At 40.9% G+C, this 24,550-nt stretch overlaps 2 protein-coding genes across 6 annotated transcripts in view; both read right to left on the bottom strand.

Moving 5' to 3' along the window:
* Positions 1-47: 47 nt before the first annotated feature.
* On the bottom strand, positions 48-6,226 carry f8a (coagulation factor VIII associated). Its single transcript, XM_064323922.1, has 12 exons — positions 5,397-6,226; positions 4,714-4,760; positions 4,427-4,499; positions 3,934-4,093; positions 3,715-3,783; positions 3,280-3,400; positions 2,943-3,035; positions 2,412-2,476; positions 1,462-1,543; positions 1,199-1,245; positions 763-818; positions 48-618 (listed from the first exon to the last, which is right to left on the bottom strand). Exons 1-12 carry the CDS (start codon positions 5,459-5,461, stop codon positions 537-539), a joined length of 960 nt encoding a protein of 319 aa, XP_064179992.1. The 5' UTR covers positions 5,462-6,226; the 3' UTR covers positions 48-536.
* An 863-nt stretch (positions 6,227-7,089) lies between these two features.
* Positions 7,090-24,550, bottom strand: part of LOC135248885 (uncharacterized) — a 25,627-nt gene continuing 8,166 nt past the window's right edge. Inside the window, exons 2-11 of one of the 5 annotated variants that reach the window (XR_010328519.1) lie at positions 14,846-23,571; positions 14,407-14,500; positions 14,220-14,269; positions 13,919-14,047; positions 11,631-13,469; positions 10,614-10,883; positions 8,415-8,536; positions 8,037-8,156; positions 7,496-7,600; positions 7,090-7,267 (exon numbers count right to left, since the gene is read on the bottom strand). Coding sequence is in view for 2 of the 5 variants with exons in the window: in XM_064323918.1 (XP_064179988.1) it covers positions 7,211-7,267; positions 7,496-7,600; positions 8,037-8,156; positions 8,415-8,536; positions 10,614-10,883; positions 11,631-11,688 (732 nt within the window). In the remaining 3 variants the exon portion in view is untranslated. Of the gene's footprint in view, positions 7,268-7,495; positions 7,601-8,036; positions 8,157-8,414; positions 8,537-10,613; positions 10,884-11,630; positions 13,470-13,918; positions 14,048-14,219; positions 14,270-14,406; positions 14,501-14,845; positions 23,572-24,550 lie in introns of those variants that run through there. The other 4 variants (XR_010328517.1, XR_010328518.1, XM_064323918.1 and 1 more) reach the window with 4 other exon arrangements.

The raw sequence follows: 24,550 nt of genomic DNA, 5'->3' as shown, positions 1-24,550 counted from the left end.
CTAAACAAAGCTCATTCAACATAAACAGAAATGAAAGATGACAGAAGTTCCTTACAACAGATTATTTATAATTAAATAATATATGAACAAACGTCATGTTCAACATCACAAATTACATTATTGCATAACATATCATTGGCAGGTAAAATAAAACACTACACTGAGCAAAATTAAAACAAGGGTCCGCTTGTCTGGCTTAGTCTTCAAAAGCCGCACCAGTCACACTCTCGAGCTGTTACCTCTAAATAGGGCAAGCCAAACCATCTTCGGTGAGTACTGCCTGGGTGTACTTTTGAAACAAGATCTATATGTTGACTTTGCTTTCTCTCTCATAGTCTCTCCTACATAGAGACTATGTGACAGAACGTAATGTTCCACGGTGTGTGAAAGAAGAGTTGATGAGCCTGGGACTGAGCATGTTGTGTGTGTGTGTGTGTGCGTGCGTGTCGTGTGTGTGTTTGCGTGTGCATGCCGTGTGTGTTTGCCTGTGCGTGTGTGTGTGTGTGTGTGTGCGCGTGGGGGGGTGGGTCCACACACTAAATGCCCTGGCCTGAAGGGGTGATGCGCTCCTGGAGCACCAGGTGAAGCAGGTGGTTCTGTTCTGCGGAGAGCAGGGGCCTGGAACACAGAGCACAAAGGGGAACGCTGCCGTGAGCAACGGGCCACAGACGGAGCTGATGGATATTTCACAAGTGCCTCAAAAGTGCCTCAAATGAAAAACCACTAGCGCCCACACGCATGGCAGCATGGGAGCACACCCACCACAGTTCAGTCTGTAGAGATTTCAGAGATTCTGTGTCTTTCTCCTGGCAGGCCATCTGTGAAATCATTAAAAAAAAAGAATTAATTTAAACGTTATAAAATTCAACAGTTAAATAAAAAAAAGTCTTACTGTTCCACATCCTAACAGTCGTGAACAATGAACTAGTACACATCTCAACTGCTTTAAGCGAAAAAGTTTCTCTCACGTCACCTCAACAGGTTTAACCAAAACCATCTCAGCGGTCACACGCCCACTTTTAACTGCATTAGTCAAATTGCCGACGCAGCAGAATATTACACCACCTCTTCTGTCCTCCATAATTATAATCCAAAACACAGGCCGGCAACTCCGTTAGCGCTACACAGTGTGTAGAAGGTTATAATTCTGCGAGATAGAACTTCAGTCCACAGTGCTCTCCGCTTTCCCTGTACTTACCACCACCGACTGCAGAAGCAAGAAGACATTCTCCGGCAGGAATGTCACTGCGGGAAAGGAGAGGGCAGTGAGCTTCGCCAAGAAAACTGGAAAACTCGCACATGCCAGCGCGTATCGCTTTTAAAAACACGCCGTGCCTTCACAGAATACCACCTTCGGGAATATCATCAGTCAGGAGAGGGGTGGGGGGGGGGGGTTTGCTCTCACGGTGCGTGATCTCAGGGACGAGAACACATCCCTGACCAGACAGGACGGGCAGTTACCCTGGCTGTGAGAATCGAAGGACTCCCAGGCGTATCTCTCCAGGGTCTGAGCGTGCTCCGGCAGCAGCTTCTGCGGTGGAGGCTGAGGGACGGGTGGGAAAGCAGAGTCACGTAAAAAAAAAAAAAAAAAACTACACCGTATCCCAGCATGCCATTAACATGAAAAACTGTTACCAAAATGCCACCGAATCCCCGTTCTCCTTTATTCTACGTTAAAATTCACACATTAAACAGCAACTGCATAACCCTCAAATACAGCGCGTGACAAGAAGAAGAAAAATACATAAAGCACGCAACTTATTCCAGCTCACAGCCCGCTTGTAGCAGTATGTCACAGTGGAACTCAAGGAAACCTGGCCAGTTCAAATAAGGCAACTGGACCAAAGGTCCCCTCTTTACAACAAACTGCTGCATGAGCAATGTTAATTACATGCTTTTGATCATTTATATTTGATATTTAAACGTAATGTGTATGATAGGACAATGTCAGCAGGTCACATTCACGTTTGTAGGTCAACTAGGACCGGAACAACTGGACAAACAATGCATTGATTTACAGTAAGCAACTGCAACACCCCCCTAAGCAGTCCCAGGAGCAGTGGTAAACATCAAAGTGCAATATGCACAGGTTTTATTGCTTATATTTCTAACCGCTTCACTGGTTTCCTTTTTCCAGTGCTGTCATTTATTTAAATGAGCAATGAACTGAAACCAGTTATTTCACTGACAATATTCATTCAAAAGTGCAAGTTAATAGTTGCATTAAAAATCACATACTTCATGGCAGACAAATGCATTATTAACAATTTTGATTATTCAGGGTGTCTTCAACATTTCAAACACGATTAACCAATTCAATTCTAAATGATTATTTGCATTCATAATTACAATGTCTTAACAACAGATATTGAAAGAAGTAACATGCAAGTAATAGAGAATTTAGTTCCCACCTCTAACAGCATGAGCAGAAGCACTCTAGAGATCTCACATCTGGCCACAATATCCAAAAATGCCCCTGAAAGGTGGAGATTGCGAGTGAAACGGTACAAGAGACTGTCAAACATTAAGCAGTAAAACATGTTCACCAGATAAAATCAGCCTGTTCCTTTTTCCTTACCTTGAGTGTAGTTAAACAGGTAAGATATGGCCAGGTAGTTCAAAACAAAACACCACTCTATCATCTACCACTTAACTGACTGGAATGTGATCCCCATCCAGTGCTATAGTGTATGGTTAACAAATTACCCGTCTAGAAAGCACGTGTAAATATTGAGCTTGCCTTGTGTGTTTGTCCTTCTATCACTTGGCCAACTGTCATCTATCTACACGGTGCAGTGCGATAGCATGTAATTTGCCGTGTCATATTTTCAGTATTAGCATCATTTCAGCAGGTATGGAATTACTACTGGCTGGCTGTTTTAACAGGAAGTGATGTCACAGTGCAACAGCACTTGCAATGTGATTGGCTCTTGTTGCCTCACCCACAGGTGTGTTGGTACCAGGCAGCTGCAACCCCCTCTCCTGACACATGTACTGCATCTCAGTCAGCACAGCTAGCGCGCCGTCGTAGTCACCTGCAGACACACAGACAGAGAGTCAGCACAACGTAAACCGTCCTGCCTCGGTCATGGGTGGCAGGAAAACAAACTCAAGCCAATGTTTTAAATGCAACCAACACAGAGAGGACATACGCTTAATTTCCGTCGTCATACATTTCACCTCCCTGTTTGGTGCACTGGCAAATTTGGAAGCGACACAATTTGCCATTAAATGCCATTTTTGAAAAACCAAGGCGCACGCAGGCCCCGATTCACTCACGCGTCAGAATTTTGCAGGAGGCCATTTCCCCAAGAGAAAGCAGAGACTCGATAGGGGTCTGTGCTTGCAGCTCCGCGGCCCTCTGATAGTGAACTATGGCCTCTCCGTGTCTGTTCATCTCCTAGAGAAAGAGCGTACATGCAGTAAGAACGGTCCAACAGTGCAGACACAGTCCCTGGAGTGAATGTAAAGACAACAGACACAAGGTAAGACTGCATCCTGCAGTGTGTTCCATTTCCGCTGAGGGAATGTGCACACACACGCATACACACACACGTACACACACACAGAGGCTAACCACAGTAACTTAACAGCGCTGTATAATGGTAAAGCCTTCACGTGAGTTAAGCCACTTTTAATAACCAGTATTAATATGGAGGCCATGATATGAAAAGGAGGAGTGTTGTGTGGGCTATATGCTAAGCAGTCAGTTACCTTCAGAGCATTTCCCAGCTCTAGGGAGAGACTAGCAGCCATCACTGGCTGGTTCATTTCTATGTACACCTGAAATACAAGCAAAGGATTTGTCACAACAAAACCCATTCCACCTGTAACGCAAACAAACGCACACGTGTGTAACACGACAGCGCAGACAACACAACGTTCACGCACACAACAGCCGATAAAATGCACCGCAGCACGGCGCTGTACAACCTTGACTGCGAAGCTGTAGCAATTGAGTGCGGCCTGAAGGTGCTCGTCAAAGCCTGGGGCTCGCAGTGAGCGGTTCTCCCGCTCGGAGAGCAGGAACAGCCGGGCCGCCTCTGTGAGCGCAAGGGCCTCCCCTGGGGCATTGAACAACGTCTGCTCACACCTAATTGAAAAATTAATAAGGTTTAATATGACCAGCTGGACAGAGGTGAACAAATGACTTATTAAATTGCACTGAGAACAAAACAAAAAACAAAAAAAATTCCCCACTCCAGTCCTTTCGTTCCAATTATTTATTTTAACAAAGCAATTAAAGTTATTTCACAGTGTAAGTATTGAATTTCAGGTAAGCACCCAAAATGAGTAAATACAAGCTCCCTGCCGCATATAAGCACACACTGACAACAATCATATTTCTTTCACAGGGTTCTCTGGGTGAGGTGCCTGAAGGACAACAGTTTTATGACAAGTACACAATAGTGAAATGTCCACATGCCTTGCCATGGCCAGGTTACAGAATGCAGCGTACTGCAGACAGTCCTGCTGTTTGAGCTCTTTGGCCAACTGACCTGGAGCAAGAGATGTAAAGATGGGAGAATTATTGCATACCTATATAGGAAATTTAAAAAAAACAACGTACCATGACAGTGAACCTGATTTTGTTTTCTACTGTAAGGCCGACAAGAGCAACATTCACTGAATATCAAAGTGAATGAAAACACAAGGATGCGACTGCTATTAAACCTTATGTTGTTGCTTATACCAATTTAATTGTTAACTCACCAAACTGTTCGCTGGCCTCGGCAACATTTGGCTTTCGAAGAAATCGTCTGTAAATGAACAAGTCAGTTACTTATCTACATCTAAATTAATACAGCGCACTAAACATATTTGATACAGGATGTTCTGTACGTTCGGTCCCGCTGGGACTCTTGTTGTAAGTCAATGGGGGGCATCATTTATGTTGCTCAGTAGCCAGAAGCCCCTCAGTCTGAGAAACATATGCAAATACATTTTTTTTTTCATACGGTCCAGTATTATAGCTATGTTTTTATTTTATCACTTGCTTTATAATTTGTGGCGATCCAGAAATAATATCTCATGAGGACTGACGTTTTACCTTTAAGTCAGCAAGCTGAGTTGATACAGTTGGGCTAGCTATTGTAATTTATCATAGCTAATATCATTCGCCAGCTATCTATCTGATATTTGAATTCTAAAAACTAACTAGCTACGTAGAAGACACCTAACATTAACAGGCGGCAGACACTCGGATAAACATTGTTCGAACATTCCTATTTCGCTAGGTAGACAACAAATGCTAATTTTACTAGCTAACGTTGTACAGCTAGTTAGCCTTGGAGGAAACCGACGCTTGAAAAACGAAACGTACATGTACGACCAGTAAATGTATGGAAACAAACCTTTAAATAATAACAGAAAGGAGAATTTATTTTAGTTCTTACTTTTTTAATTTATTGGATACTGCTCGATAACGCATCAGGAAATCACCTTCCGCAGCCATGTTCATAGGGTCACTGCGGTGGTTGTGATTAAAACCGAGAGGCGGTGTCGAGAGGAGCAACCTGCTTTATTTTCTGTTTCACGAAACAAAAGAGAGTAACAAAATTCAGAGTAGCGTCAAAGCCCATAGCCACAGATTATCTAGTAGTATTCTGTTCGGTATCGGAGTCGACTGTTTTTTTTCCCCTCTACATTGTCACAAGTGAGTTGTACCGCCGAATTTAATAATTAATTTGTCTTTATGTCACATTTTCCTGCATTGTGGTCAAAAAGACGGCCTAGCTCGCAAGGTCGTTGTTTTGCTTAATGCTCACTAGCCGCTTGAATATTCTTGTGGCTCTGTCATTTTCAGTAAATTCCCCAAACGGACTACGATCTGACTGCTTGGAGGGCAACGTTTTCCATTTTATTTACTTGCATTATAAGAAGTATATCTTTGTATGTTTTCCACCATCTTTGTTGAAAATGGAGTGTGTCACAAGCTACTCGCGATTCAATTGGTCCTCGCGGATATCTGAATTGTCTTATTGGCTCCTAGTTTAATCAGGGCGGGGTTAAGTCTAAATCAAGCAAAGGCTGTGGAAAATGTTAAAGATTATCGAATGAAAATGTTCTTCACTTTCTTAATGTTTATAGTAGACCCCGCTATTATTTGTAGAGCCGTTTACAAGTGTTTTGCATTGCCATTCAATGGATTGTATTTTGTACCTAGTCACACTTACTAAATAACAAATATGTTTGTGTATGAACTGAAAGCTCTTGAGTTAAACAGAAATTTATATTTTGATAACCAAGAAAAATGTGTATGTGTCTGTTATTTAAAATGTGTTGATTGTCTATTTTTTTCCATTGAGTTCAACAGGAAAATTAATCAGGAGAGACAATGCTTGTAGTATCTACTGTATATCTGGCAGCACCACGGTGGTTTGAGGCTCATTTGATACCTTGGACCCTTGATAACTTAAAGCCATTTAGCCAACAAATGTGGTCCATACTGTATCAGCATAATTTACAGCTGAATCTAGTCCCACCCCCCAATTCCCATAGAGATCCATTCAAATGCAAAGAGTTTTTGTATCGCATGTAGGACAACCTGAAAATAAGATATCCAGACTCTGATGATGTTGACAGGTCACAGACATCAGGAAGTCATGGCATGCAAATGATATGCAACCAAATACAAAACATAACTCTTTTATTTGACATTATGTTAATTTGTATACTGTATAAGTGAATTTCCCTGTTTCTAGCTTTCCCCCAAACAGTTCACTGCAGCAAAAGTAAACAAGCAAATGGTGGTACAGGAGGTCTCAGGAGTGCATTTGTTTAATCCTTGCTAATTTTCTGACCAACAATTTGTTGTTAAGAACATTAAAAGCTTAATATTTTGATACATATATATATATATATATATATATATATATATATATATATATATATATATATAAAAACATAAGAAAAACCTTCTCAAATAGTACATTTCAGTGTGAAAAGTGATTGCTTCATGCTTTAATATTGTTGGTCTACATGGAATTGCTAGATTGCCTCTCTTTAGGAAGTCTTAATGAAACACATTCTCTGGGGAGACCAGATAGAAGATATCTGCTGAGCAATGAAGCACTCTTGCCACCAAAGTAGAGATTTGGAAACATGTTTTTTTTTTTTTGAAGTAGGGATATATTGCAGCAATGAAAACGAAGATGAAAAGGAGAGAGGGCAAGAAAAGAAGAAACTAGAAAGAAAAGGCAAGAGTGCATCAAAAGTTTTCATAGACAGATTCAAATATTCCATCTTCCTTCTGTGAGTTCTGAGTCTAAAAAAGCAAAAAAAAAAAAAGGAAATGAGTTGGTCTTTCATAACTGAAACAATACTGAAAACCAAATAGAATGTCATATTTAATAGAACAGTTTGCTCATGGATTGCTCTGTGTTCTTCAGTTTAACAGAGGGCAGAATGGAGAAACTCATGAAAATGTGTGTGTTTGCTGAGCAGGTGTCACTATTATCTCTGACAACTTAAAGTATATAAAAAATGAACTAACCACGCGTGGTTTATTTGTCTCTTGCTGCTGCACACGTTTTTGGCTGCTGTCTTTTGCTGATGGGTCTAGCACATTGTAAATTGAGGAAGTCCCATGTTCAAGAGCCTGAGAGAGAGAGAGAGAGAGATCAGTCGCTGGGAACTGTGACAAAATGTAAACCACTGCCATGATGGAATCCCGAGTCAGTAAGCCAGCAACTACTGATGAAAAAAGTAACAGAAATAGAGAGGGAGAGATGGAGGTGTGTGTAGTGGTGATGGTGGTGGTGGGATGGGGGCCAGAGAATATTTTGTGATTTTCTTTCACAAATAATACTCTTTAAAGATTATTTTTGAAGTTATCCTTTTTTAAATAACATTTTGATTTATTGTGGCCGTTGTAGATATAATTTAAAAAATTAGAATTCAAGAATAGGTTTTAGTGCTCACACTGCTGTCCACTGGCAAGCTACACATTATGCTAATGAAATTAGGCCAGATACAAAGACAAGTACAGCATGTAGAACAGCTGGAAACCAAAAAGGAAAGAGAGAGGGGCTCACTGTGTATACAGAGTTTGTGGCATCTTCATCTCCCCCTTCAGTCACTCCTTCCCCTTCCCCTTCCCCTTCCCCTTCCCCTCCCCCTTCTTCTGTTCTCTCATCCCCCAGTTTGAGCTGTTTCTAAAAGAAAACATTATGTTAATGACAGTAAGATTACCTGAAATTTGTAATAAGAAAATAACTGAAAGAATTCATGCTTTATCAAAACAATTGACTAATTTGTGTAAAATTGCTGCTCAAATCACAATGTAGAGTATAATATTATAATTATTATTGTTATAATTATTATTATTAAAAACTTTTTCATTATTTATTTCTTTATTTATTTTTTCAGAAAAGTCACCCCTGGATTCTATAACCCCATTTCTCCATACTCACCCTGTAGTCCTTAAGAAGGATTATGGACCCAGTGAAACTGAAGAGGAAAAGTCCCACACTCAGAATCACATTCAGGAGGAGAAGTGCATTAGTTCTTGAGTCTGACTCCCTATATCCCACCTCTAGGAAAGAGATTGAAAGAGTATGTGTTTTTTATCTATACTGCACAGCAGAGAAAACATATTCTGATGTAAGACCTGTGAGCAAATTTTATTAGGTGCTTTAGGGAAGTCGCATTTAACACACCAGTGCAGAAATACATGCATTACATTATCATTCTCACACTGCATTTTCCTGTTGCTCAATTGCGTCACAAGACTGGGCAATCTTAATCACTTTCTTCCATTTGTCTTCTCTACTTCAGTTTTGAATCAGAGCAGGACCTTAGAGAGATTGGTCCAGGTCTACAGTGCCTTCAGAATATTTTCACCCCATTTTTATTATTTCTCATTTTGTTGTGTTGCAAAGTCAAAATTAAAATTTAATTTAAATGACATTTTTGCCACATATGTAGCTCTCTGTAATGTCTAAATAAAAGCATTTTGAGGTCTTTGGAATTATATTAAAAATAAAAACCTGAAAAGAACTTAGTTCAAGTATTCACCACTTTGTAATACGTTATGACAAGGTCTCCCAACATTGATTATTTAGGCTGTCATGAAGACCAAGGAACTGCCTGTGGAAATTTCAGATGAAGTTGTAAGGAGGCAAAAAGCTAGAGAAGATCATAAGTCTGACAAATCTTTGAACCTTCCTAGGACCACCGTTATTTGAATTGCAACAAATTATTAAATGTGGCACAACCCAGATGTTACCAAGACTAGACCATCCTACCAATCTGAACAACTGGACAAGATGGATAATTGTGATAAGTAAACAAAAGTCCAGCTGAAAGTTTCAGTGCTCATTGGCAGAAACTGTCCAGAGGTCAACAATCTTTTCAGCACTACACAGATTTGGCCTCTTTGGAAGAGTGGCTAAAAAGAAGCCAGTTCTGAGAAAGGCCAACATTAAGTCAGACACGGAGCTTGCCAGTAGCTGTGTGACAGCTGAGATGTACTGGAAGATCTTGCTGTCTGATGAGACTAAAGGTGACCTCTTTGGCCTGAAAGCAAAACACTATATTTAGCAGAAAGCAAACACAGCCTGCCACCCAGGTAACACCATCGCTATTGTCAAGCATGGTGGTAGCAGCATTTTTCTACGAGGTTGCTCTTCAGCAGGAGGGACTGGGAAGCTCGTAGCCATCAGGGGCAAGATGGACAGAGCCAAATGCAGGCAAATGGGAACTTGTTTTAGTTGGCAAAAGATATTTGCTTTAGGATAAAGATGCATGTTCCAACAGGTCAACAATGACCCAAAGCACAAGTTTAAAAATGAGAAGGTCAATATTCTGGAATGGCACAGCCAAAGCCCAGACTTGGATCCCATTAAATCTGTGATATGAAATGAAAATTGTTGTCCATTTTTTTAGGGGGTGGGGGGGTGGGGGGGGGGGGGGGTTAATTTGAATGGGCAAATCCCATGCACACATACCCAAGGCCTATGTGCAAAGTATTGACTCTGGGGTTGAATATTTTTGTGAAATGTCTTTCATAAATGTGTTTCATTTATTGTGTTGGCGAAGGAGGGGAAATTTCGATGCATTAAAATCTTAAGTTGTAACAGGATGAAATACAAAGGGCATTAATACCTTCTGAAGGTACTGTATGTGCTTACAGTTTAAAAAAGTCTACAGTTTAGTGAGAAACAGGAGGCACTCTTTAGACAAAATATGCATATGTTTCACATTAAATGATTGTAATGCTATTATATAGTGATCAATACATGCATGTAACAGAAAGGTTAAAAGACTGATTTCAAGATGATGTATTGTTGTTTTAAACCTGTACTTGATGTGCCTCATTTCTCAATTTATGAACATTAGTTATCTTGCATAAGGGCACGTTATAGCATTTTTGTATACATAATGCATAATCTTTTATGTGCTTCCTGGCAATGCCTTCAGATTTCTTATGGATTCCTTCATTCAAAGGGAACAGCTCCGTAGTCTAAAATACATTTTTGAAGTATGTGTATTGTTAGGGAATAAACATACTGTTGAGAAGAGCATTTAAACACAAAGGAAATGATTCAAACCAGCTTACTGGATGTTAATTTCACTACCCCATCCCTTCATTACAGTTTCCAGGTCCTCACCTCTCACTAGGACAACCCAGTAGGCTCTTATCTTCTTGTACTCACAGCTGTATTCTCCCGAATCTGCCCTATTGGAAACAGTCAGGTTCCACGAAATCGTTTTTGTTTCTGAGATGGAAGAAGTGTATAACACTTCATTGTCGATATCACGACAGCAGACAAATTTGTCTGAGCTTTGGTTCTTCGGCACTGTCACAGAAAACGTAAGTGGAAGTGTTTCTCCAGCCAGAGCCACTCTGATTGGATGCTGGACGGTGACTGAGAGTTCGGCTGCGAATAATAAGGAAGATTTAAAATAAACGAAAAGGCATTACATACAGACAGACGTAATTATGTAACAGTTGCTGCTGGTGAGTTAATATTAGGGACTCTGAGCACATGGACGTATTCGATAATCATCTTCAATTGGCTTTTGTTTGTTTAGTATGATTAACAAATATATCAACTTAAACATGGATAGCTGATTAGCAGAAGATACTTCCCCGCTTAATTTAACAACAAACAGGTCGATACACTTCACATTAAAGTATTTTAGTTCCAACAACAAAAAATAATGATCTGGTAGTTTAAATTTACACAATTCAAAGTAATCTGTTCATTGCGTTTAAAAGACTTTGTGTGAGGTCCACAGAAGTAAGGCTATAACAGACTTAATCAGTTACGAATGGGTGATAATCTTGAAAATCAATAAAACAAGTCAAGGACAACTTCAGGTGTAACTATGCATCATGTCTATTTGTAGCTAACAGGCTAATGTTGTTTTTAAACTGACCTTGAAGGTGAGAAAAGATGATAGTTTCATGCATACCATGCTATGCTAACATATTCTAAGGGAGATGGGGGATACCATATGCACAGCATATAACAAAGGAAACACTGCATTATTTTTCTTAATATTACAGCTTATATGAGAAGAAATAATGATTACTTTAAGACTGACATATTAGCAAACTCGCAATAAAGTGACGAAAATGGTGTGTATCTGGATTCATAATGCGGGTAGTTTAATAATCTTACCTTCAATCAGAAATCCAAAACACATTAGGCCACACACTGCAGCCAGCAGCCATCCCATATTGCTAATAAGTAATGTGTATAAAAGAAAAAGTAGATGTTTCTGGTTCCATACAAAAACCCCTTGTCACTGTGCATCGGGGATTTTAACTTGTTTAACTTGAGTGAATTCGGAAGTGGTGTGCACCGCTCTATAACGTTTTCTTGTCTCAAGTACACCCTCACACTGTTCCTCTTTTTTCTTTTATTTTTTTCCCCAGAAACAACTAACTTCCTCAAAGTGAATGTGTTGTGAAAAGTAAAAAGAAAAGAAAAGAAAAAAAAACTGGTAGCCTCAATGACGACACACAGAAAATGTCAGACACTGAGGTATGGATATACACTAAATAGAATAAACAAATTAATATAATATATTCATATTGTAACTAAACACAGCTTAAAGACAAAAGTGGTCCATAGTAAAGACATTGATCACATGCATTTTCCCCCATTTTGGTCATTTTTATAATCCATGTACATATTTACAAGGCAGTTCCAATACAACATTTTGATATTGTCACTTTTTTTAACCAGAATAAAAAAACAATAGAAATAATGACTATAATAATACAGATCAACGTACACTCGAGTTTATACTGATGTTTTTGTAAGATGGTTGAATGCTTTTCTCACACTCACAGGTTGTTGTCTCTTTGTCTATTGAACCACGTTACTGCAAAAAAAAAAAAAAAAGACTTTTCGTTTGATTTGATCTTTAGCCCATTTACTCTTGTCAGTTGAGATACCCATTAGGGTCAATACAGTATGTGGGTACAGTTACATTATTCCCTCTATCCTCTTTCTCAAAAATTACATCACTCATCTGATCTGAGAGCAATTCTCCGTAAAAATGTTCTGTTCTGTCTGCTTTGTAAAAACTCCAGAATGAAAACAGGAGAACCTTTGAAAGGATCATGGACATCCAGGTAGAGTCTCGCACACGCACGCGCACGCACACACACGCACACACACGCACACACAATTCAAACAGGCAACAAGCCAGCATCTTCCAAGGCAATATTAATCTCAGAGGCCACTAAGACAACTGAATTGTGGTGCATTATTTTGTAACAAGTAACATTAGGGGAAAAAGTAGTCAATCAATCTCAGTTTACTAATTCATTTAAAACTGAGAAGCACCCAGTCAGAATTAAGTAGACCATGGTGATAATCTTGAAAATGGAAACGATACCAATGGAAATTAAATGATGAGAATCAAAGTAATAATATACTGCTCCTCTTCTGTTTTACTGCTCAACTACTTTCCCTTCTTCATGCTCTGGCAGTCCTTATCCACACTCATTCCCAACTCCCTCTGCTCCACTTATATGTGTAGTGTTTGGGTTTGAAAGATAAATGAAATGGTAGTCATGATGAAAAGGTGGAACAGTCCAACAGTTTTTTTTTCCTACAGATTTCACAAAAATTGTTTTCTGTTTTGTTTTGAAAGGGAGTTGAACTTGAACGTTTCTCTTTTTCCGAGTGTCAGTGTGTGGGTCTCTGTCGGTACATTTTTTCATTCCTCAGTCATTTGCTTTCTGCCCCAATCTCATTCAGTCTCCTCAGTTCCTTAGATCTTTATCCATTTTTCATCATTTGTTCTTACATTGATGATGACATTATTCTGGAATTTCTTTTGCATTAGCACAAAAAAAAAAAAACTCCCCCCCCCCATTCTTCAGAAAATGGTCTTTTATAAAAAATATTCCCCTTATCTTGTTCCAGGCTGTCATAATTTCTCGCTCATAGAAGTTTGTTGTCTTGATTCCCCTCATTGGTTTTAATGTCCCTCCGATGTGTAGTCTTCCGATCAACCAGCAAAGGGACAGAACAGAAGCAGAATAAACACATGAGAGTCAAACTTCCAGCCACAGCATTCACATTTTAAAAGCAAACCAAAATTTACAGTCAAACCACACATTTTCACACATAATGTCAATTATTCTGAAAGAGCAAAAGGCGCCATTACAGTGGAATGCATGGTTGAACTAGTCCTCCACTCCTCTCACCTAACGGTGTATTATACATAACTAACATTGTACCCTAACTTGCCTCCAACATACCCCAATAAAGCTAAGTAATGTCAACATGTATTTGGTCAGCACAGCACATCAGTTTCTTGCTGTTTCATTTTACACTATAGTCGGCACCTCGTCAAACCTGAGTGTGCATTCCTTACTTTCTTTACACCATCGCAGTGGTTACCATTCTTCTGTGACAAAAGCACTCCCCCTTCTGATCACTGCACTCACCAGTCCAGTCTCTTCAGTGTTGAATTATTTCTCTTCCTCAGCCTCTCTCTGATTGCTCTGGATACACAGGCTTCACTGGCCGATGGTTCTGAGGGAACTAGGTGATATTCCAAAGAGGAAGACAGACAACTTAGCAAAAAAAAAAAAAAAAAAAAAACCTGAATAATGAGCAATGGCAAAAGTGTGTTTAATTTTAAAACTTCAATCATTTATCCAGGGGGTAGTGTCTGAATAAGCAGAATAGACAAAGACAAAAGATAGTTCACCAGAAGATTCATTCGAGATTCATCTCTGTCCTTACCTTGTGCTTTGGACACCGCAGTGAAAAGTTGTCTTCATTCAGAGCACAGCCTGGGAGAGAGACAGTATAATTTAAATAGATAATCATATAAATTTATATAAATAAAGTAAAAGACTCATACATATTTATGCTTGACATACAAACATGGTTACAAGTAGCTGGAACAAATGTATATAAGAATACCGACCTGCCTCCGTAGCACACAAATAATGGTAGCTTAGTGTGCAGCCTTTACTGTAGCAGCCGAGTGTTGAACCCATTGCCATACAATGGGAGCAGCTCTAGTGAAGACAGTGGTGACAGTTAAAATACAACCTGACAAACTGGATGCAACAAGGTTCAAACGGAAAAGTACAGCAGTTACTGGTAAAGTAAATGAAAAGAGGAGCTACAGAGGGACAATTGATATATACAATGTAATCAATAGTCAAAACAGACAATTACATTTTGTTAACTTTTCAGGCTGACTACCTGCAAAAAGTACACAATTGTAGAACATGAAAGTACTGTAAACACAAATAGGTCAGATACTGGAAAAACTGAAAATGAAATTAAATACATTTCATTTATGAAGTACAACATAAGTACAACATATAAAATAATAGAAAAAAGAAATATAAACTCACAGTATCTCTGGCACCATCTAGTGCCTCTTGCACACCATAGAGCCTTCCATTGACGAGATACACCCCACTGGCCCAGATTATACATCCCTCGTGTACCCACAATTCATCTGGGTCCAGGGGAACATGAGGAAGCAGGGACAATGGTGCTGAAGGATCAGAGAAATCTTGGCTAGGAAGTGGTAGAGGTGGAGGAGGCTGAAAAGGCAGTAAGGCTTTGCTGTTGGTGGGTCCAGTTTTGGGTAAATCTTCACTGGATTTGTGTCGCCTTTTAAATCTTGGATGAGAAGTAAGTTTTCTGTGTTGTGGTCTTTTCTGTGTGTTCTCTATGTGCTGTTCGCTTTGTAGCATTTGTGAGACTTCATTTGGTTGCTCTTCCTGTTTCAACACCTCACCAGTGGATGTCAGTTTTTGTGTCAGATCCCAATCTTCATTTCCTTCGTTGTTGTTGCTACAGTGACTACGTCTATCCTCAGCACTCACAGCACCTTCTGTGTCCGTTGATGTCGCAGCCAGTGAGTCTGTGGCTTGATTTCCTGTGAAACCGGGGTCTGTGATAGGCTCGTAGGTTTGGAATGCTACTGGTGTAATCTCCTGTTTTGCTGATTCAAATTCAGCTGCTCCTGCCAATGCTCCCACAGTGCCGACACTGGTTCCCCCAAGGCTCTGCCTGATTACAGAGGGAGTCCTAGGAAACCTTGTGGCATACTCAGGAGGATAGTAAGGTCCGTAGAGGTCACCAAGATCTTTGTAGTTAGCCCATTTTTTGCACAAGCAGCAGAGAAGATGACCATAGGTATCAATCTCAGACATCACCGATCCTGAAATAACATATTCCGAGGAAGGAAGTACCTTCTCTGTTGGACTAGAATGAATGTGGGAAGCATTTAACCTTTCTGTGCCTCTCTTCTCTTTTACCCTCACCCTTTCTACATCTTTCCTAGTCAACTGAGAGGTCAGTGTTGAAATTACAGGGGCAACAGACACTCCTCCCACTTCTTTTCCTGCCAACCTTCCTCCCCTCTCTTCTCCATTCTCTCCCTTCTTCTTTTCATCTTCAGCATTCACAATGGTGCATACATTTCCCACCTCCTCAAACTTTTTTTCTACATGAACGTATGGAGCAAAAACTGGCTTCCTGCAAGTAGGAAAACCACCACTAGGACTCATGTTTCCTCTTATTCCTGCCGATTTTACCTCTTCTTCAGACACATCTACAACCCTTCTCCTCTGTGTCGGCATGATCACCACTTCATCTGCTCCAGTCACGTGTTCCTTCTTTCTTCCTCTTTGTTTGTGAGGCTTTGATTCCATTTCTGGCTCTCTCTCTTCACTCTCGATCTCCTCTTTTGCTGCCTGAGTTACAGTAAGAGAAGTAAGAGACGTAGTGGTTTTGTCTTCAGAGTTGGTTTTATTTATAGGAATTGTCGGGCTGATACTTTGCACTACTGCCTGAGGTGTGGCAGCAGAAACATGTGTAGGCATTTGAGCAACAGGGGAGGCATTAAGGGACACATTTTGTGACTGTCCTTGAACACGCTTTTGCTTATTCACACTACCCACTGGTCGTCCCCTTTTCTTCCCGGATGGAAAATATCCTTTAGGCACCATATTCTCTGAGGGATTTATTTGGGTATACTGTGACTGGCCAGTCACTGAAGAAATGGTCCCAGCAGATATGTGCTGCTGATGAAGCTGGCTATGTGGGGGAATGGATAATGTGCAATTGCTTTGATTCTGGTTGTGGTGGGGTGACTTAGTCCCAAGGTAGTCCCTCCCAGAATAATCATCCAACCCCAAACACATCTCACTCTCTTCAAGTTTTTGCCTCAGAAGAGTAGCTGCTGAATGTTCTCTACGAGTCTCTAGTTGCTGATAAGTTGTAGTGAAGTGTTGGATATCTGACAAAGCAGAGGATGATGGAGGGGAAGACGCTTGTACAGGACGAGGTAATGGAGGGGGTGGGGGCAATGGTCCTAATAGGGTAAAATCAGGGGATAGTTCATCTTTCTCCCCATCTCCTGCTGAGTCTATTTCAGACTTTTTAACTCCTGGCACCCCAATCCCAAAGTCTAATACAGACTCCAAATCCCCAACAGCTGCCCTGGTTGGCTTTTCTGTCAAATCACATTTGAGAATCTGTATGTCCTGATGGGGGTCACACTGATATGCAGTGGGAGGCATAGGCCCCGTCTCCTCAACCCCCCTGTAAGACATCATTTCTTCCAATGAGATACCTTCATTTAAGTACGGTAAGCAACTCCCACTGCCAGTTTCCATTCTTGAGAAATTTCCCCCAACACTGGAGTTGTGGTCCTTCAGGTCCGAGATGCATGTCATTTCTGTATGAGACAAGCTGGAAAGATTATCTGAAGTTGAATCAGTATTACTCTCACTGTCATCACTTGTTGGTTTAATGCTGGGTGTAATTTTTTGTACTATTGCCTCCAGCTTCAAGCCCCTTCCCTTTCTAGGTGGCAAAGCATCCATTTTTCCTAAAGAGGGTGAAGGAGACACTAAAGAAGCATTGGAACTGACCGTTTTGTGATTAGGCACATCTGGACTGAATGAGTCAGTATCTACACTGTGTCTAACGTCAGAGTTGGATAAAAGAGTTGGATTCATACTTGAAACACCTCTTTGCTGCTGTTGTTGGGATACATCCTGGTGCTGCCTTTTTGCAGGAATTGGGGAGATGAAAGAACGTACCCTTCTTCTCATAATTAATGGGTTTGTGTCCACAGAACCCCCCATTTTAGCTTTCCCCTGAGGTCCCAAGTTACCACTATTTCCACTACCACTGTTAATGCTGCTACAATCAGATTGCTTGATAGGTGTAGACATTGGGTGAAATGATTTGACAACATCTTCTGTAACGATTCTTGATGGGCTTGATTCAAGATTTTTGGAGACCACTGGTTGCTTTGAGGGCAAGGCAACTGACCCAGGGGGACCAATAGAAGTACAAGGTTCATTTCTTCGGTAGACATCTCCCTCCATTATCCCTTTGTTCTCTCTTCCAGATACTGATGGCCCCCACATTTTGACGTCATAGTAACTGCCCTGATGAGGTGGTAGCTGTGGATTAGCTAGTACATCAGTTGTGGATCTAATTCCTGCATTGTGTTGATTTCGGCTTGAATTAGGGGACATCATTAAATCCTGAGAGGATGGCTGGTTATTATTTGAGCCCCAGTCAAGTCTGTCATTTAAACTGTGTAAGTGCTGGAGAGAGAGAGAGTGGGGATACATTTGCAATTTATTAGTGGATTGGGAGATTTTTGGTTGAGATGAAGGCAAATTGAGATGTGACAGTTGGTAGTGGTGCCGAGGACTCATTTTGACAGTCCCCTCCCCTGAATCTCTCAATCCAAAACCATCTACACCAGCAGAGTGATGACCTGACTCATCTAAGCTTTGGAAGTATACTTGAAATCTTGATGATGGTGGTGAAGACAGAGGATTATGGGTGGGTATGAGTTGTTGTGGGGCTTGTTGGGATTGGACAGGGGCCATTTTACCAGTTTTAACACTCCCCTTCCCTCCACTAAAAGCCCTTGGAGGGTCAGGAATCGTGTCCAACTGGTGAGGGCCAGAATGTTGCTGCATTCTGTTTTGAGGCTGAATAGTAGTTTCCTTAGTGAAGGAATGACTATAATTACACGTTTTAGAATTTTGGTCCTCCTTAATAATCTTCAGTGCCTCCTCCCTCAACATTGCTTTATACACCTTTTCTTCTCTGAGGCTGTCCTCTTGATTTAACACTGAAGCAGAAAGTGATTGCTGAATAACAGAAGATCCGGAAGACCCAATTTGTGGTAGAATACTCACTTTATCTCTTTTATCTGAAGATCTGTCCCTTTCAGGTGTGGTCAGAGGAGATGGTGAAAGATCACATATGACTGAGCGTCGCTCCAAGGATGAGAGAGAGGGCAATGGTGATGATGATGGTGTATGAGGCTGAACTTGTCCCACAGATGATTCATTCCCTTCTGCTGGTGCAGCTTCTTTGAGCAGCAACTGCTGCACTGCAGAAGTGGAGTTCAATTCATTTGATGAGGGTTTCCTGGTAGGACGGGCATAGTCAGATGAGTTACTGTTCTTTGAATGGGGCCGTAGAGAAAGTTCTGAAGACTGCTGCATACTATTTCCTTGATGATTTGGGGAATCTATCATTTTACTCTTGTCAAAAGAACCCCATTGAATTTCCCTAGATCCAGGTCCTCCAGAACACCAGGAACGACCAGTATCCTGGTCCATGTTAATCACACCTTCACGCCTCTGATTTGAATAGGTCTTTCCTAGGGAGGAGGATTCATTAGGGATATGACAATTCATACTCATTCTACTCTGAGACAAAAAATGGTTTCTGACACTTTCAGTCATGGAGTTAGGATGCCTGGAATGGGGGTATTGATAAGGCATATTTTGAAATTGAGGAGTACTGCGGGTTTGCGACTGTTGAGCTAAGTTTTCAGGATACCTATAGCGTTTTTCTGTGTGGTAACCTTGCAAGACTTCTTGCAAAAGACTTGGAAATGTTTGTTGTTGAACAGGATTATCAGGTCCCCTTCCAGACTCTAAAGCTATGCTTCTCATACTCTGACCTTCAACTTCAGCTGTCTCTATCTTTTTTTGAAGTCCTGCAATATGTTGTGGAGGTTGTTGGTAAGCTTGGTCATTTAATTTTGCTACCATTCCATCTTCACTCAGCCCAACTCTGTCATTGTTCAAACTCCCATGGAGTGACTCAGAGAATCTGTAAGGGGACTTTTGACTAACAGGTTGGAGGTGGTGAGGGGATGTAGCGTGCCTACCAGGCAGTTTTGCTCCATGTGTTGCAGCTTTAGTAGGCACACTTATTTTACCTTCTCCATTGTGACTGCTGGAATCCCTGAATGAACTATAAGAGTGGTTCTCCCTGTTAGGGCAATAGTTTGGAATTCCTGGATTGTTAGTTAGATCTGGTCCATGTGGCGATGCAGATATACCTTGTGGTTGTTCAGACACGGTTTCAGACTGAATTACCTCTGAACGAGTAGAAACAATCACCCCAACCCCTCCTTCCATGTGGGTTTCCTCAGAACCCAGAAGCACTCCCTGTTTTTTCTCTCCTCCTTTATCCTCTTGGTTGTTGAAGGAGAGCGGACACTGAATTTCACCTTCATTGTTCCTCCTAGTTTGCATTTCCATTATATCATGGCTCTCTTCTCTTTGAGACTTACCACTTTTCTCTTTTTTCTTTGTTTTATCACTATCTTCTTTCCATTCTCTCCCTCTGAGTTCATTTGTAGGAATCACAACAGGAACTTCAGGCTCTTCAAGACAGTTAAACTGAGATGAACAGGTGAGGATGGGTGATGGTGCAGGGGACTTCAGACTAGTAAAGGGTGTAGGAGAGGGACATGGAGGGACTTGGACTGTACTAGGGCCCTCAGATGGAATGTGAGAAGAAAGGGAAGAGGGGGATATTGAACCATATATTTTATAACCAGTCCTTTTTAATTGAGAGAGACTCTGGGAAGACCGTGTTTTCTTCTGTTTTTTGGATACCTCCATATCCACATAAGATGGAGACCCCCGACGATCATGTTCAGCTAGGGAGTTAGCTTGATTCTGATGCATAGGGATGCCACCAGTTAGTCCATCCACACTGTTAGTTTCACTCAATTGCCTCATCGTCTCATCTTCCCCTTCCAAAGGATGCTCGTCACATTCAACTTGGGCCTCTCTAGACAGTTCAGTCATGTGTTCCTCATCAGTTCCACCTTCAGAATTTATATCATGACTATCTATTTTTCTACCACCTTCTCCTCTTCTAGTTGAACTATTACTTATAGTCCTTTGCTGACTTGTGGGCGAAGAATGCAGTGATGGCTGCATCTGGTGTCCATTATCTTTGCCCTTGTTGTTTGGCAAAAGAGAGTCAGAGAGTAGCACATGCTGCACTGTATTAGGCAAATTGGCTACCTGTGAAGTCAAAGCATTCAGACTGTTGGTACCAGGGTCCAGGATTTGTTTTTCAAGTGGAGAAATTGCGTAGTGGGAAGATGATGTACACTGATCGCTTCCCCTCTGCCCCACTCCCCTTCTTGTTAAAACAGAATGATTACCACCCGAACTTGAATTCAGACTAGTAGTGTTTACATGCCCACTGCTCCCACAACTACTGTTGCTGCTGTTAGAATTTGGTGTGGGACTATGCTGGGGCATTACCTGTAACAGCCTATTATGACTGTGGTTGTTTCTGAGGTTTGAAAGAGAATATGATGGTTGGTGTGCAGGGGGTGCAGTGGAGTTTCCCTGGCCGTCTGAAATACCCATCAGTGGAGATGGAGAAGAGCTGCAGCTGGGTGACTGGACTAGGGAGGCAGCTGGAGATGGGTTAGAAATTGGACTGAAGTTTTGTTGGAAATGAGGCTGTTGGGTTTGAGTATGCATTGGGGATTTTGTTACTTCATGAGAAGAAAGCTGATGTATAGATGGAATAGTAGAAGAGGTGGAAGACTTGGAGGATGATGTGGAACATGGGAGATGTTTAGGGTAAGAAAGCCCTGGTTGGTTCAACAAAATGGAGGGGTGCATTTTGTGTGAAGTCTCATAGCTTGGTCCCAAATTCTGCTGGTGGTTGCGATGTGAATGGGAGAGGTTGGAATTATATGGATAATCTGAACTGGGATAACCCTGCCCCATCCCCTCAAATGCCCGTGTACTGGCTGGGTTGGTTGAATTTCTATTGGAACATGGACTTGAATTGGCACTGGCTGTGTTATTCATTTTACACTTTCCACCATTTCCCCCACTATAGTATCTCTGTGGGGAGGAATTATACTTCCCTGCTGACCCTGCTGTTGCATTTGGTGGAGGGCAGTTGGAGAACTGAGAAGGCAGTCTTTGTCCAGATAGGGGATAACCTCTCTGGTGCTGCTCTTGGTGTAGAGATTGATGGGAAGGGTAATTCTGGGCTTGTTGGTGGCGCACAGGTGGTCCTGTTACTGAAGGGCTCTGGGCCATACTATATTGGTGAGAGGGGGAAAACGTTCCAGTACTACTGCTTCTATTGACAGTTGATCCGGCAGCAACACTATAGTCCATCGGATATTGTGACACACCAGAAGCAGTACCTGAAGCAGGTCTGTTAGATCGGTACTGGTGAGGCACGTGTCCATCTAAATTTTGAAACCCCAATCCTACACCATATCCAAATCCATGACTTCCTCTTCTCTGTCCTTCTTTGCTACTCATCAAAAAATAATAATCCATTGTTTCCTTTCGGTATGGGTTGTTATCATTGCTGCCATGTTTACTGTTACCTTGTAAGACTCCTTCAGCCCCCCTTCCTCGGTTTCTAGCCTCATAACCCCGCATGAGGGCTGCCTGGCTTGTGTGGAGGGATGGGTGTTGGTTTTGTGTCTGAGGATTTTGCTGCTGCATACCAGCATATTCGTCTGGCATTCGTGAAGAGCTCAGAAGTTCTGACGGCTGGAGTGGATAAGAGGAATTCCTCCCCCGTGCACCAGTCACACTAGAAAACCCACGGTGGGGAGCTGGAGAAGCAGCGGTGTCAGGAAAATTCTGCATTTTAAAAATATACACGACTTTTCAAAACTCAAAAATATAAAACAATACGTATATATATCTTGGATTTTGCAGGACTGGGTAAGACCGCTTCCGTTGCTGCAGTTTAATTAGTCTGTTTTACACTGCATCCAAAACTGCAGGAACTGGTAGCTTGGAATGCCAGAGAAGAAAAGTCTATCACTGTTATAGGTAAATATGGAACATGTGTGACAGCTCAACTTCATAAGTCTTTGCTGTAGAAGCAAAAGACTGGCAAGTAGATCAGAGCTTTAAAAAAGTGGAAGCGATGACTTGAATTAAAGTTAAAGGGGAAACACAATGAGACTGCTGTTACAGCCACTGGATAAATTCTTACAATCACTGACACAGAAGAGGCAGATGTTGAAATTATCAAAATATGGCTGTAGCAGTTTGGCACTATAGGAGCATTTAAAATCACGTTTACAACAGTAGCAACGGCACAGAAGCAACAGAGGAGAGTTGCAGCAGTGGCTGTAATAATTCTTAGATGAAAACAGAAGTTGTGACAAGGGTTCACATCATCGCAGGAGCGGATGCTGACCATATGGCAGTCACTGCAATTCTTGAGCCCGAATAATCTGGTATTGCATCCAATTTTTCAGATTTTTTCAAAGGGGAGAGGGGGAATCAAGCTTCATGTGTCAGATATAGCATCAGTACACCCTACACTTTACAGTGCAATTAATACTTGATATTAATGTTAAGCTTGGTTTTAATCCAGGGCCATAGGTCCTCATGTTTAGGTAAATGACATTCTTGTTTGGTGAAAAAAGAAAATCCATGAAGCCCATCCATTTCTAAAAAGGATGTTCAATACTGAATGTATGCATGTTGGTTTTAATAGTTTTTGCTGGATGTCCCATAATAGGATATAAATAAATAAGGAAGTCTTTGGTCCTTTTTCCTCTGACTATATACTTTATTACACTTAGATGGTTGCGATCAATTTTTCTGGCCTCCACTTTGATTCTTCTTAAGTGCCCTTCTTTTTATCCTTTGTGTTTCGCTCCGTTTTCTTTCCTAGTTTGGTCTCCATCAACAAACATTGTTCAGTCATGTCTTTTTTCCTTCGTCTTCATGAGTCAGTTCACCTTTTTATTTATAAGCCTTTCGTCGCATTTGAAGATCTGAAATGTAAAACAGGCACACAAATGACCATTAGTAAATCATCTAGATTTCAAAACCTTGATTCTGCAAAATTTCCAGACTATTGCTAATTTCAAGAGCAACAGCCTAGCTTCTTGTAACCAGAGGATGACGATGCACTTACAGAACACATTATATACTTCCAACACATTATATAGCCTATATCTGTTCCAGAAACACAAAAATTATAACAAATAGAGTTAATTGGAATTGCAACAAAGCCTACTACGTTCTTGTGAGATACATACAGGGTGGTTTCTAAATTTGGCTGAGTTCTTGTGCTGCTAGGTAGAACAGCCCATTTCTCCTCCCCCAGCAGTCATTTAACTTTGTAGCATTGGTAGTCCAGGTTTTTCCTAAAAAGGTGGTCCACGTAACTGCTTGCTCTGGCAAGTAGCGTTTCTCATGCTCACTTCTCTTTTCCCAAGTCAGTTGTGCTATCTGTCCCCTTCACACCAATACGGGATATTACTGCGTATTCATTTTTATAGTCATAAAGTTGCTTACTAAATTAAACAAAACAAGCTCATTCATTTTAACCCCAAAGTTTAACATTAAAGCCACATCTGATTGTCATCCAAGTACCAAATCTCAGGACATCATAACCAAGGAAGTGCATGTTTGCCTTTGGAATAAAGCCAAGAAAATCATGCTAATTTGAATAGCATTGTAATAATGTGAAATTTGCATATTATATTTCAATTTACAAGATTTTTCCATATTAGTTTCCTGCATTGTCAATTTGGATTTAATCTGCATTCATTTAAATGTGTGGTCTTCATTAAAAATGAATGTCAACAAATTCTATACAACCAACACAAACTGAAATTAAAAAATCTGAACACATATTCCTGAATGCATCAGCAAGCAATGTATAAGTTTATGGATTTTAAAAATTTCTGTCATTTGAGGAAGAAACATTTTCCAAGGCTGCAGGGAGAATAGTAACTTGTGGCTTGT

Source organism: Anguilla rostrata, chromosome 2 (assembly GCF_018555375.3).
Source record: "Anguilla rostrata isolate EN2019 chromosome 2, ASM1855537v3, whole genome shotgun sequence".
NCBI lineage: Eukaryota > Metazoa > Chordata > Actinopteri > Anguilliformes > Anguillidae > Anguilla > Anguilla rostrata.
This window is presented reverse-complemented; position numbering and strand designations above follow the sequence as displayed.